Genomic DNA, 14,202 nt, shown 5'->3' on the forward strand with positions numbered 1-14,202 from the left:
GATTTATCATCCCAAGAGCAATCTACGGTTTTTCCCATCTAAACTGACTTTCTAAATTTGATTGATTCCAAATTTGAGTTAAAATATTGAATTGTAGTCCTCCCCCCCCCCATCCCGACTGTGTTAATTGTAATCCATAAGCCCTTGCGGTTTTCTCCCACATTGGTGGTCGCTTGAGCGTCGTAAAATTAATTGCTGATTATTCTTATTAATAAATAACCTTATGATGGTTACACTGGTTCATGGGCGTCAACAGGTGGGGGACGGGGGGGACATGTCCCCCCACTTTCAAAAGTGGAGGGGATATCATATCATTTGTCCCCCCCCCCCACTTTTCAGAGCAGTTATTAAAAAAATCACATGCATATGCGCGATTTTCTATCACAATTGCTGAGCTGATTCAAGTAGAATCTAACTTAAGAATCATTATCAATAAATTGCACTGGAAATTAGAACAGTGCTTGGCCCTTTATCCCCCTTCCTCCGATATTCACCCTCCCCGCTTCGTCCGAGACCTCTGATAAAAGTTTGTGCGATGTTTGAACGATGTTTTAGAGTGTTTTGTGGAAGCACCCCTTCTCGTCAGAAATGGAATTCCCCTTGCCCTACACTGTGAATCAGAGAAAACGACGCATTTCAACTTGAAAACAAGTCGAAGACCCCACCAGGAAGGTAATATCATATATTTTAGGCCCTACAGACAGTATTCTGCCTGTATGCAGGGTATTATATGATACCAAACTACCGAAAATATTTCGTTTGAGATGGACGCTGTGTAATTCGTTTCCCTTGGTGTCAGAACGGCATCTTTCTACCAGTACTTTCTGTCGGAATTTAGTTTTGTGAGACAAAATTTCTCCTCACAGATCTGGTTCTGATGTAACTAAAAACGACTCAGGAAGGCCGTCTCCTGCGATCTAGGGGGTCTTATGTACCCAAAATTTTCTGGTACGCTACGCGCCAACCAATGGTGGCGCTCCGCTTAGATAGTATAGTGTCCCCCCCACTTTCTGAAACCTGCTGACGCCCATGCACTGGTTTCAGTGTCAGCACTGTTAACGTATAAAAAAAACCCAATAAAACTGTCAAAGAAAAGGAAATAGAAAGTAAACATTTAAAACAATTTACTACAAGATGACAATTTCCAGGCAGGGCTTTATCATTAATATACATCCAAAACGGAGCAAGATTTTTCTTAGCTGTTTTGGGAAGTTGTTCCTCACCGAGATCTCTGTTATATAAGCTAAAGATGATGATAATACTTGGGTTTGTATTCCCAACTTTTATGAGAAATACGGCAATAACATTTGTCGTGACAATGGCATCAGAGGAAGACAAAAACTCATTGTTGAAACAGGAAAGCCTTTTAAAGCCTTTTTAATCTAAAAAGGTCTTTTTAATCTGACAAGAAGAAAAGTGCGAAGTGCTAGGGACGTTGAAGGAGCTCAATGAAAGCATTTAGCTATAGCAGAGGCCGAGATAACCCCGAATCACGAATAGGTCATGCAGTGTAGGCTATAGCAGTAGGACAATACTGTAAAGGTCCATTGAATTCCTTCTGTTTTATGTCAACATAAATTATGCATAGTAAACCGGTTGTATATGTTGAGAGCTGTAATGTTTTGTCGAACGGACGGACACCGGCGTCTTAGGGTATTTGTGAGGTGCTTAACATATTGGTCAGGTAGTACGTGCCGCGGGCTGGAAAGCATTGATGGTGAGGGCATGGCGGCCTCGGGGTGTTAGGATAATCCGTTTGTAATAACTATATTTTATTGACAATGACAATGAAACTGTTTATTTCCAAAACAAAAGATAACTACATTTTAAACAAGAATTCATATACATATTCAGCTATGTAAGGAAATGAAAATAATAATAAGTGGTGGGAATAACTTCCAGGGTCCTCGTCCCTTACCAGCCTGTCATACAGCCTTTCCTGGCCTCAACCCCAGCTTCCCCACCCACCCACCCTTCTTACGGTATTAATGCACGAGTCTGCTTATTGATTATGAAGACAACAATTCTGCACTTAAATTAATCAAGGATTGTAGCATTGGTTCTGACGGGGAAAGTATAAAACTGAGACGGAACCAATTAATATTTAATCCATTTGGTATAGTGACCGTAACTACCCGGTAGCGTATTAAGTTAGAGCGTTTATTCATTATCATTAATTATTCTGATTGAAATAGCATGCATCCTCAGACCTCTACATTTGTTACAGTTTTTACTTTTCGTTCTACTGTAAAGTATTGCCGAAGAACCTCCCAGAGAGATCCGGACTTCCTATATACTTTCTAAAACAATACTCCTCATTTGTCAATAATGAGTCATACCTTAATTCTCTGCCTTTGGCTTCTGATAATAATATGTTTATATCATATATATAATATCATAAAAACGTACAATAGTTTAGTCCGATACCAGGTTTCGGACACTACCGAATGGATTAAATGTTAAGTGTTTTCTATTTATTTAGGCTATCTCAAAATCTGTCCATACGACAGGCCTTAAATTTTTTAGGAAAAGGTTAAAACAAAAACTTCGACAATTACATATAAAGCCGGTATATTGTCCATTCAAAACACGTAATGGATCACGAATAAATATTTTAGTGCTACCATTTCCTGAAGTAATTAAGTTTAACCCTCGAGCGAAAACGTTTTTCGGTTGCTGTGAGGCACGAGTCATGCAGTCCAAAGACAAGACATAAAGTGTGTAATAGCTGAGAGCATTTGTTTCAAAGAATGAATGAAAACTGAAAAACTAACCATTTTATGATTAAACCATGCAAGTTATAAGAGCGTGCCTGTTTCGATATATGATGGTTTAAAAGAATACGTGATTTTAATTTATTAGTTTACAATTATTGCGAAATACTTTTCAAAGCTTAGTGTATGTATGTCTGTTCAGTGGCGGCGGAACCGGGGGGGGGGGGGCTTCGGGGGGCTCAGCCCCCCAATGAAAAAGTTGAGGGGGCAAATGCATGATAAGCCCCCCCAATATTTACCAAGGCTCCGAAACGTGCATCTGCCCATTTTTCAATGCATACTTGTCGATCTGTCCGATGCACACGTATACTATATAGGTGTAATAATTTTAGTAATTGCTGGGGGACCCTGGTCCCTCGGCCCGTCCCCTGGCTATAGACCACATTGTCACCCCAACAGCGTCTTCACGCCCCGTGAAAAGTGGAAGCAGTGAGTGTGAGTACCGGTAAGCGTAACACAACTTCGTCTTAGGCCAATGACTTGCCTCATTCCAGCCAGTTCTCCAACATCCCCTTACTTAGTGGCGGAGCGTCCATATATACAGTCAGGGGGCGGATCCTCCCCCCCCCCCTCCTGACGGACTCAAATGGACTGCTGGCGCCCTTTTCAGCTTTTCACTACTTTTAACTTGTTCGCGATTATTGACTATTTTATTGCGCTCTCATATACCTATTGACATTTGTCATATTCTGTTGGTTTAATATTCCGACAAAATGGCGACGACACCTATTTATTCTCCGTTTATCTGCAAATTAGCATGGCCCGGAAAGGGTCATTTCCTGCAATCTAGGGAGTAACTTTACTCAAAAATTTTATGTACGCTCCGCGCCAACTTGTGGTGGCGCTCCGCTTAGATAGTGTCAAAAACGTCTTTGCGAGTACACTACGAGTAATAGCTACTCTCTTAAAACACCATCGAATATACAAATTACAATGTTTTTACAGACTTTTACGTGCAATCTGAGAAATTGCAGGCTTGAGACCCATATTTTAGGGCTAGGTATTCGCAGCATAAAACACTCGGGAAGTGCCGTTTTCGGCCATCTGGGGGTTTGAAAAAACCCAAAATTTTCTTGTACGCTCCGCGCCAACCGATGGTGGCGCTCCGCTTAGATAGTCTCCACACATTAGCCCCCCCCCCAATAATTTTTCCGTTCCGCCGCGCCTGTGTATGTTGTTATGTTGGTAATACAAAAGATCGAGTCACCAGCAATTAATATAGATGGTGTTCAACCGACGAGTTTTCAGTATACTTGTTTATTGATTCTTTCGAATTTAATCATGTTAGTTTGTCGCCCAAACACTTTCAATTCATGTACCTGCATATGAACAGAACTTCGAAACCACATTAGAAATGTGTAATAATTGCTCAGTACCCTTCGTGATGTTAAATGAAATATAGTTATGGATCTCTAATGATTAAATCAGTTTCAAGTATTGATATAGCATTAAGTTCACCACCATAAGTCGTTTCAAAATGCATAGCTGGTGGTTTTTGACATCGTCTAATTCGTTTACATTTATGTTATGTTGAATATTTACACTTGTACCTTTCCATTGATGTAAGGCACATTGTGTTATTTTCTTTTGGGACTCGGTAAAACTTGACCCAAACCTAGCACTTTCCAAAAGGAATTTGCTCTTTCCGCAAACATTTCTAAGCGCTCACGTGACTGCAGTTCAACCTGTGACTTACATGTGCGGAGTAGCTTGAGAATTTTTTTTCTCGATCAAGCTATTCACTTCAGCACTAACACTAAGCCGATACGACACTCTGTCATACTGTTAAAACAAAACATTAATTTTTTTTTTTTATAAAAAACGTCTCCAGCTATGCATATTAATATCGACCTTTCAACAAATGGGCACTTTGTAAAAATAAGACAAGGGTACTTTTTCATTGCACTAATGGAAAAAATTGTCATTAACAAAAAGTAGCACTTCAATTCATGAGTCAATCACTTATTCGGATTTTTATTTTAAACACAAAATTTGGAGGGCATGTAACCCTGTTCCGCATTCCCTTAGAAAGGGACGGAGAGGTAAGTGGTAGGAAGGGAGGAAGAAGGAAGGGCCGGGGGGGGGGGGGGTGGAGTCGAGAAGGTGGGAAGGACCAGTTAATCATCTACTGCCACTTAAGTGGTCAAATGTAAAGTCAATAATATGTTTCGACTATAAACAAAGGAAGAAAAGGAACTTGGACATATACCAACTTTTTCCTTTTTTTTAACTTTTATTATCTATGAAAATAAATAGTTTATCATATACGCCATATTCTATAAACTTTGTGTGATAGTCAATGAAAATAGCAATTTAGGTTACTTCTCCAGTCTGCAAAGTAGTGAACATGTATATAGAATGATAAAAGAAAATAAATAAGCAAGATTAATGACAATCATTTGTATGCACGCATATGCTGTAATCATGCACGACACATAATCTTGTATCAATATTAAAAAAAAGACAACTGTGTCGCCATCAAAGTTTAGTACGTTATAACTCTCCAGAACGTGTGCACATTATTATCGATGGCTAGGGTGGGGATTGGCTAGGGTGGGGATTGACTGGGATGGGGGTTTAACAGGATATTAAACAAACTGTATAAATTAACACTTTTCATAGAGGTCTTTAATGAATTTACCAAATGCAAGTTTTTTAGTTATTAACCAGAAAACTCAGAGTGATTCCTTGATATACAAACAACTTCCATTCTGTTTAATACTTGAGGTACTGTAGCAATTTCTTGCTCCCTTGATTATTCCAGTGTTATTTGTTGTACTGTAACACTCACTTGTGGAGACAACCCAACTAAAGTCACTGAGTAAGATTTTACAATATACGAATTATTTACTATGGTTTGAAATATGAATGTTTCATACTATAAATACTATATAAATATAACTTGCTATCAAACTCCATCCAGTATATCTGGGAAAACCCCACCCAACCAACCCTACCTCCCTTCACACTAGTTACCAGAATCCTCAAAACTGAACTTTCTGAGGATAATTTGCATACAATGTTGCCATATTTTGAGTACCTGGCAATCTAAAAAAATGACCTTTGACCGGCACAATTAACCCAAGCAGTCAAGAACTGCCAAAGGGTCATCTGGTCCATACCACATATTACTTTCAACCCTTTCCAAAGAAAGAACTTAAAAACAGCATAACCTCACATGTTAAAACCTAATTCACCATTTTATGTTTAAAAGTTTATTTTCTCCGAGTGGGAGGAGGACCCCCAGACATAGAAGTCGGCTTCAACGACCTCCTATTAAAAGCCTGGATCTGTCCACTGTCTTCAGAAAGGAAACAAATGCCTTTGTTAAACCTCGATTCTTGGATCAGATGGTCTCCCCGCTGCGATGAGCTTGACTTCCTGCTTCCAGTTTGGTTTCTCTGTTCTCGTGTGCCAGACGTAGACCTAGGGAAGGCAATCGTAGAACATTTGTGACATCTTTGACAGTTTCCAGCCATGGCTGGTGCTGTACCTCCAGCAGATGACTGACAAACTTAGCGTGCTATAAATATTCAGAACATGGTTTCCGGAACTTGGATGTGATCCTTCCCAGCAGGCGTGGCGGAACGGGAAAATTATTGGGGGGGCTAATGTGTGGAGACTATCTAAGCGGAGCGCCACTATCGGTTGGCGCGGAGCGTACAAGAAAATTTTGGGTTTTTCAAACCCCCAGATGGCCGGAAATGGCACTTCCCGAGTGTTTTATGCTGCGAATACCTAGACCTAAAAAATGGGTCTCAAGCCTGCAATTTCTCAGATTGCACGTAAAAATCTGTAAAAACATTGTAATTTGTGTATTCGATGGTGTTTAAAGAGAGTAGCTATTACTCGTAGTGTACTCGCAAAGACGTGTTTGAGTGTAGTAAGGGGATGTTGGAGAACTGGCTGAGGGAAGTCATTGGCCTAAGACGAAGTTGTGTTGCGCTTACCGGTACTCACACTCACTGCTTCCACTTTTCACGGGGCGTGAAGACGCGGTTGGGGTGACAATGTGGTCTATAGCCAGGGGACGTGCCGAGGGTCCCCCCAGCATTTACTAAAATTATTACACCTACATAGTATACGTGTGCATCGGACAGATCGACAAGTATGCATTGAAAAATGGGCAGATGCACGTTTCGGAGCCTTGGTAAATATTGGGGGGGCTTATCATGCATTTGCCCCCTCAACTTTTTCATTGGGGGATGAGCCCCCCCAAGCCCCCCCCCCCCCCCCCGGTTCCGCCGCCACTGCTTCCCAGTGTTCCTGAGGATCGTCAAGTTAGACGAGATGAAGTCTCACAGCAGCTAACATTTGTTGATGTTTGCATAGTGAACGACTTCTTAACATCATTTGACCGTGTTGGCATATTAGGGGGCAATATTGAGGACCGTTCAGGGACTCCAAAGGCTTAAGAAGCTTAAACAGCATATTCACATGAAAACCTATCCGTTTGATAATTGTGCATGTATTATCAGCACCTTATATGATATATCGCTTTCTCTTTCCAATAGGTGTTCCGAGAATATTTCTGTTCCCATGACCACCACTGAACATCCACATCTGACAAAACAAAGGTGAACCTCACATTTAGAAGAGGCCATGGCACCTCAATCAACTATGATGGATTGCAGTCAAGTCAGACGAAGTTGGTTCAAAATCAATGAAAAATGGAAAAACAACAACAACAGAACCAATGCCCATTTCCCTACTTTACATTAACTGTTCTCAGCAAACAATTACCACTAGTACTAGCCTTGTTTAAAATACCAATCTCTGGGTTTAAGTCATTGTAACTAGCTGTTTTAGCATGATAATCAGATGATTAGCATGCTAATCAACTGATCCAATTCATCGCCCAGTTGGGACAACTTTTCTTAAACTGTACTTTCTGCTCTTGCTTCAAAACACCCGTACTGAGGGTATGAATATCCTGTTACTATCAGATAAAGAACCAAGCCTTCCAGCCGCCATTTTTGAAGTTGTCAACTTCCATGCATGGAAGTTGACAACTTCAAAAATGGCGGGTGTGCATATTTAATCATGAGATTACTGGTGTGGATGCCATTCTAGCCAATTTTTCCAATCTTTCAAATTTGTTATCATTTTTCAGTCATTTTTTTCTTCTTTCAGTTACCTATGCAAATAACATTTTGAAACAGTATGGTTTCAAATTAACAGTGAGATATTTAGTAAGGATTCTTTTTGTTTGTGGCAAATTAGCCAAACAGTATATATAGTTTTACGTTTTGTTAGTTTCCTATTGTTATGCCGAGCCAAGTTTATGACCTTTCATCGGATCTGAAGCCAACTTTGAAGCTAGAGAAACCTTCAAGTAAGGAAACCCACTTCAAGTATGTTTTCTTCTTCTTTTTATGTTGTTGTTTGGCATTGTTTTTCATTTTATAGTTTGCAGATCTTCAAATCAGCAAATCTTCCAAAAGAAAACTTTCAAGATGAAGACAATGCAGGTATGACAAGAGGGGGGAAACTGCCCTGGGGTCACTGAAGGGGCCCCAGGAAAATTGTAGAGGGGTCTGGGAAAATATGAGATAAAGAATATTGTTTTCTGATTTTCATACCAAAAGGCAATCAAAGGCAAAATGGAAAGTGCAAAAAAGAGGGCTCGGTAAAGTCACTGTCACACAGGCCTTACTTGGTAAGCGATGTCTCTGCATGTATGCAGTACATGATAATTAGGCCTGCAAAGCTTTGTCAGAAAGTGGGAGGCAACGCAGAAATTTGACAGTACAAAATGACTGAGCAGACATTCTCACGTACACCCTGCAATAAACCATTTATAACAATTGAAATAAAAACGTGAAAAAAATATAAGAGAACTTTCCAATTTTCCTAACTGGCAACAGAGAGGTTACCATCATTGGGAATCAATCTTGATCTCTTGACTTAAATAATGTCCAGTTTGAATCTTGAAACTTTGTGTCTCTTAAAGCTTTATGTAAAGGACCGGGTGGTTAGGGAAGTCTGGTGGTGATATTCATGGGCGAAGAGAGATATGGTAGGCAAGAGAAGACGGAAGTTACGTCTGTAAGTCTGTAAGTGCTTGAACTGTTTCCCCACTCATGAGCTTTCGTAGAGCTCTTGATGAAAAACTTAGATTCAAAGGGGAAAGCTAATCGAAAATAAACAGATATATTTGTATACGTAAAATGTTAGATTTCGTGTATAAACCACTTTGTGAAAGGTCCTGACCACCATCTTTTTCGGGTTTCTAACCCTCAACTTCAAGGAGGTTGGAAGGCAAATATATCAACATCACAATCTTCCCTGCCTATAGCAAATACCACCAAAGTATCCTGTTTTTTGCCAAAAACAGGGGAGATTGATTATCTACCAGAGTTCCTGATGCTAGCCAAACTGAATGCTACTCTGCACAAATTCATGGTTAAACACACAGTGTACTATATCAGTAGTCAAGCCAAATTTGTCTGCACACATTTAAAGTAGTGCTAGCCATTGAAACACCCACAGCACCAGTTTACAATCATACAGTGGCTGGGGTAGTTTATGCTATCAGTAACCAATTACTAATGCTGAAAGTGACTTTCAGGACTGTTTACAACTTTGCAATCATACAGTGTCTGTTTAATTAATTAGGTGAGCTTAAGGCTGAGTCCTAATGGCAGTACTTGGGGTAGTTTATTCTATCAGTAACCATTTATTAAAGGGTGTGAAGACTTGCGCAGAAAGAAACGTCTAATGCCATTAATTTCACCTAGTTTCGAATGAGGTGTAACAGAAGTGTTAAACACCACCATCGATCCCATAAAATACACACACAGTGAATTAAGCGAGTGAATTTGAGGAATTTTTACAATCATAAAGTGGCTGGATAATTAATTAGGTGTGCTCAAGGATGAATCCTAATGGTGGTACTTGGGGTAGTTTATGCTATCAAGAATAAATCAATGTTTTAAGGCTCGAGTGAATTTGAGGACTGTTTTTCTATAGGCAGTGCTTATCCCTACACTAGTTCGGAGGGCTGAAATTGCAAATAAAGTAGTGCATACAGTATATTTACATTTATAGTCAGTCAGTGATGCTGTTTGATGGTTTTGTAACTTACCAGACTTTGGAATACCTCAGATATTACAAATAAAATTTCTCATATCAAAATAGAAAACAATTAGTAAAATAAGTATTTAGATAATAAGTAGGGCAGTACAAACCTTGCTGCAGTTATCAGCTTTCGGTTCCAAGTCCGACAATGTGACACCAAGAGATGTTAACAGAGAAGATTCTACGTAGCCTCGTCGTGACCTGATGTCAAATCTGGCTTCTGGATGGCTGGTCAGGAGACTAAGGTTGATAGCAAAACCAGCCATGTCCATAGCAAAAGGCCTGCTTGGGTCCCAGACAGTATACCAACCGGTCACTTTCCCAGACGAAGAAACGATGGGTCTTTCAAATCGCAAACCTCCAACAAGACCAACTGGCCAGACGGATGCTTTTCTTGTGTGCCTCATCTTCAAGTCATACCAAAAATTGATAACACAGAAACTAATATAGTTATTGAATGTATTAAATAAAATGTGGTAATAATGACAGACCAAAGATAGTAATAATTCCCCCAAAACACCCCCAAAAATAGGAAAGTGGTGAATTTGCTGCAGTCATCAAACTATCTCAATGGTAGATAAATAACATCAAAATGTCTCAAATATACTCAACATAATGTTTTTAACCATACTAAAGCATTCTCACCTCACGGAATAACTGTAGACTGTATGTGTTATCATCGTCTGCAAAATAAACCACTCCCGGTTTTAACTTTTCTTCCCTATGGGCTTTGAGTAACCATTCTATGCCTGCATTCCTCTGGTCAACACCTCTTGGTTGCTTCCAGTTTGGGTCTGTGCTTTTTAATTGAAACTGCTCGTTGGTTTTCACATGTAAATGAGTGAATGGTAACCCACAGTCTTGTAGAAAGTTACCGACTAAATCTGTCTTCTCTGTGGAATCTTCAACAACTATCCAATGAAAGTTTTTGACGTGAAGGAAAGCTAAGGTGAGCCGTACAAGTTCTGCCTTTTGAACTGGCCTAGTGAACGTAGGTGTTATTGCATAGATAAATGGCAGGTTATTAACCTCTCCTTTAGATTGGATACTCTTCTCAGAAAGATCTTCATAATGTTTTAACTTTGCCTTCAGCATCTGTACTTCAAGAAAACTACTGTGCTCTGCAGGGGGTGGCGGTTTGTCTGTAGCTTCACAACTGAATCCTTTTAATGTGACAAATGAATATATAATATAAACATGTTAACATATTGTTTCTTTTGAAACTTAAAAACTTGAATGCCAAAAAATGCCAAACATAATGATCTTGTGTGCCATACCAAACAGAAGAAATAACCCAGTACATACATAACAATAAGAACACATGTACGACGTAGATGATCTACAGGTACTGTACAGTAGGGGGCCGTGTCATTCCGCCATCGGTACATTCCGCTCTAGAAAATGTGCTCTTTCCGTCATAGAAAAAGTGGCATTCCGCCATGTTCCCTGATAGCGGTAAAGCACTTTCTGTATGGCGGAAAGAGCACATTATTGTGGGTGCACTGTACTGTAGGCCTATATGCACTGTATATTGCTTTGCTTCACACTACATAGGCCCGCAAAATCCACAAAATTGGTCATTTCAATCAAGAATCAGAATTGGTCTTTTTAATAAACAATCAGCCTAATTTAATCCAATTTATTCAACTAACAATTATATATTTGAAGAATGAAGGCTATTATTTGAATACTATTCACTTAACCTGTATATATAGTCAGTATTGCGAAGTTCGGCATACTGCGAAGTTCGGACACCCTAAGAAATACACGATTTCACCATGAAAACCTACAGGAAGAGCCAAATTTCACCAAAAAGTACGAAGCTACAGTTATTTTCTCTCCAAAATGACCCTTGTGCAAGAAATTACTTACATATTTGTCAATAAAATGACGAAGATCTATGAAGTCTGTATTTTATCACCAGCGCCACACTGTAGGTTGGGTGTCCGAACTTCGCAATACTCTAGCAAAGAAATACCAGTTCCACAATCACGAAGAATCTTCTTGGAATACAACGTGAAAACAGTTTGCAGGAAAGAAAGTTTGACCGTGTATCGTACTAAAACAAATTTCTCCCACCATATCAAGTATATTTTCTTGTGATTTAAACCAGAAGATTTAGTTTTGGGGTGTTTTAAGGCTTAGGTGTCCGAACTTCGAAGTGACCATGCTACATCAAAGACTGGGTATCAATTCCGAACATTGCATAATGCCATCGTAAAGGATGAAAACCTATGACGGAAAGGTATGGCGGTATTTACCTACTGCGGAATGGCACTAGATCCGTTACAGTACTAGTTACAACTGTCACTTTGTAACTAAATATATATAAAATGACAAAGCAGAAGCATGCAAAAATATAGGTCAGCTCAGTTTCACATGTCATCTTGATAAACGATACTGCAGAAAACCTGGTCAGGAGGTCTTTCCATTTCTGGATAAAATAAGGACTGCCATATCTGATACGAAGTGATTATTCGCAGGGCAGCCCGGCGAATAACGTACACAGACACCTTATTCGCAGGGCTGTGACGATTTTGGAAATAGGTATATTATTGGCTTTCGATGACATCATTTTTGATGTGACGTCATTCATTTGGGTCTCGGGGCGCAAACCCCAAGTTCTTTCATGTCTTTCAGTTTCAGACTTACAAAATCAGATTCTACATTTTACATGTTAACAGATGCTACATTTTAAATGTCATGAATTATTAGAAAAATATGGTTTTTGAAACGACTGACATAAGAAGAACTTAATTGCATTGCACATTAAATTTACGATTCAGCCCTAGGGGCCTAGGCCCCAGGCCTAAGAGTGTACGTAAGTTCTAACGTAGGCAGGCTATATATAGCCTAAAATACATGTCATTAGCGTTACTTTTAGGCTAGGCTAAATGGACTGACCAACGGTTAGCCACTGCCTAGTCTTGCTAACGTTAGGTGTAGGCAGTGATTAAGGATATGAAAGGATAGAACAGTTGGCCCCAAATTATGAGATTGAATCTTTTGCAAGTTCCCAGATTTATGAGATGCAAAAAGGGCTTCTGAAAAGTCAATTTTGGGGTCCTCAATTATGCCAATCTTTATGGCCCCATAACGTCAAATATAGGTAGCTACTTAATCCTTATTTGAGGGGCTTGGAAGGCCGGTTTTGCTATTGATACCAGTCAGTTTAGGGGCCTTGAAAAAGCCAACCTTTTGGGCCCAAATAGTCTTAGCTACTTCATAAGCTAATTTTTGGAACCCCAGCAGTTCAATTTTAAAAGCTTATTTTAAGGGAGCTTATCTTGGGATTCCCCAAAAGCCGACATTGCCCGAAAGCCAATATGGTCAAGGGTGTGACACCCCCCCCCCCTCCCAAACCTTTACATGCAAATGAGCAGTCACTCTGCAAAAACAAAGGTGAAAATGAGGGATGACATTTTTTTTCTGTTGGCGGTACTAATGCTAGACTGGTTCAATCTTAAGGCCCTAGGCTCCCAAAACCAATCCTAACAGCATTAAGATAGGAATCCCAAAGGCTAATAAATTCCCCAAACTATAGGAGCTCCCGATTAAGACTCTCAAAAAGCCAGCTGGTGCTCAAAAGCAAACTCGAATAGCCCCAAAGTTACTGAGCCCATTAACCCAGCTGTCTAAGGCTGCCCTGTGAATAAGGTGTATGTTTCTGGCTATTCGCAGGGCAGCCCTGCAAATAAGGTGTCTGTGTCCGGCTGTTCGCAGGGCTGCCCTGTGAATAAGATACTTGTGTCCTGCTATTCGCAGGGCTGCCCTGCGAATAAGATGTTTGTGTCCAGCTATTCGCAGGGCTGCCCTGCGAATAAGCTGTATGTGTCTGGCTATTCGCAGGGCTGCCCTGCGAATAAGCCCCACCTATCTGATATGCCATTAAAAATGTGGTTCCTAATTTCACTTAGGCCTAACTTTACGGTCCGTGTTGGAGAAGAGGAAGGATAGTTAAAATGACGGCAAGATGAACTTTTTGCATAAGGACACATGTTCGTTCCTTCAACTTAGTTCTATGAATATTTATGTATAGGTGGGCCTGCAAACCAGTTCCACGAACGACCACGAAGCAGAATTCATGCACGAACTAAGGAAAACTTACCGTATAGATACGTAATCCACACAGTGACTGTAGAAAATGCAACTATATAAAAAAAGAGTAAAAACTTAGTATTGGATAACATGCCTCTTCGTGGTGACATTGCGAATTACTTTCCAGTTCCCGGCACGATTGACATAGGTAGTTACATGTTTCTCTGTAATGAGTGAATGACACAGACTTTGTAACCTGCAAAGTTTTTGGCTACGTACGTACGTCTGCTCGGTGAAATTTTAAGTTGTG

The 14,202-nt window shown here is 40.0% G+C and overlaps 1 protein-coding gene across 3 annotated transcripts in view; it reads right to left on the bottom strand.

Annotated features, from left to right (window-relative positions):
• LOC139972138 (galactosylgalactosylxylosylprotein 3-beta-glucuronosyltransferase 1-like) overlaps positions 1–14,202 on the bottom strand; it is a 23,946-nt gene extending 9,744 nt beyond the window's left edge. The window contains exons 1-4 of one of the 3 annotated variants that reach the window (XM_071979106.1): positions 14,047–14,202; positions 10,500–11,017; positions 9,965–10,261; positions 1,986–6,200 (exon numbers count right to left, since the gene is read on the bottom strand). In XM_071979106.1, coding sequence (XP_071835207.1) covers positions 6,102–6,200; positions 9,965–10,261; positions 10,500–11,017; positions 14,047–14,062 — 930 coding nt within the window. In that variant the 5' untranslated portion in view covers positions 14,063–14,202 and the 3' untranslated portion in view covers positions 1,986–6,101. Of the gene's footprint in view, positions 1–1,985; positions 6,201–9,964; positions 10,262–10,499; positions 11,018–13,962 lie in introns of those variants that run through there. The other 2 variants (XM_071979104.1, XM_071979105.1) reach the window with 2 other exon arrangements.

Source organism: Apostichopus japonicus, chromosome 8 (genome assembly GCF_037975245.1).
Source record: "Apostichopus japonicus isolate 1M-3 chromosome 8, ASM3797524v1, whole genome shotgun sequence".
Classification (NCBI taxonomy): Eukaryota; Metazoa; Echinodermata; class Holothuroidea; order Aspidochirotida; family Stichopodidae; genus Apostichopus; species Apostichopus japonicus.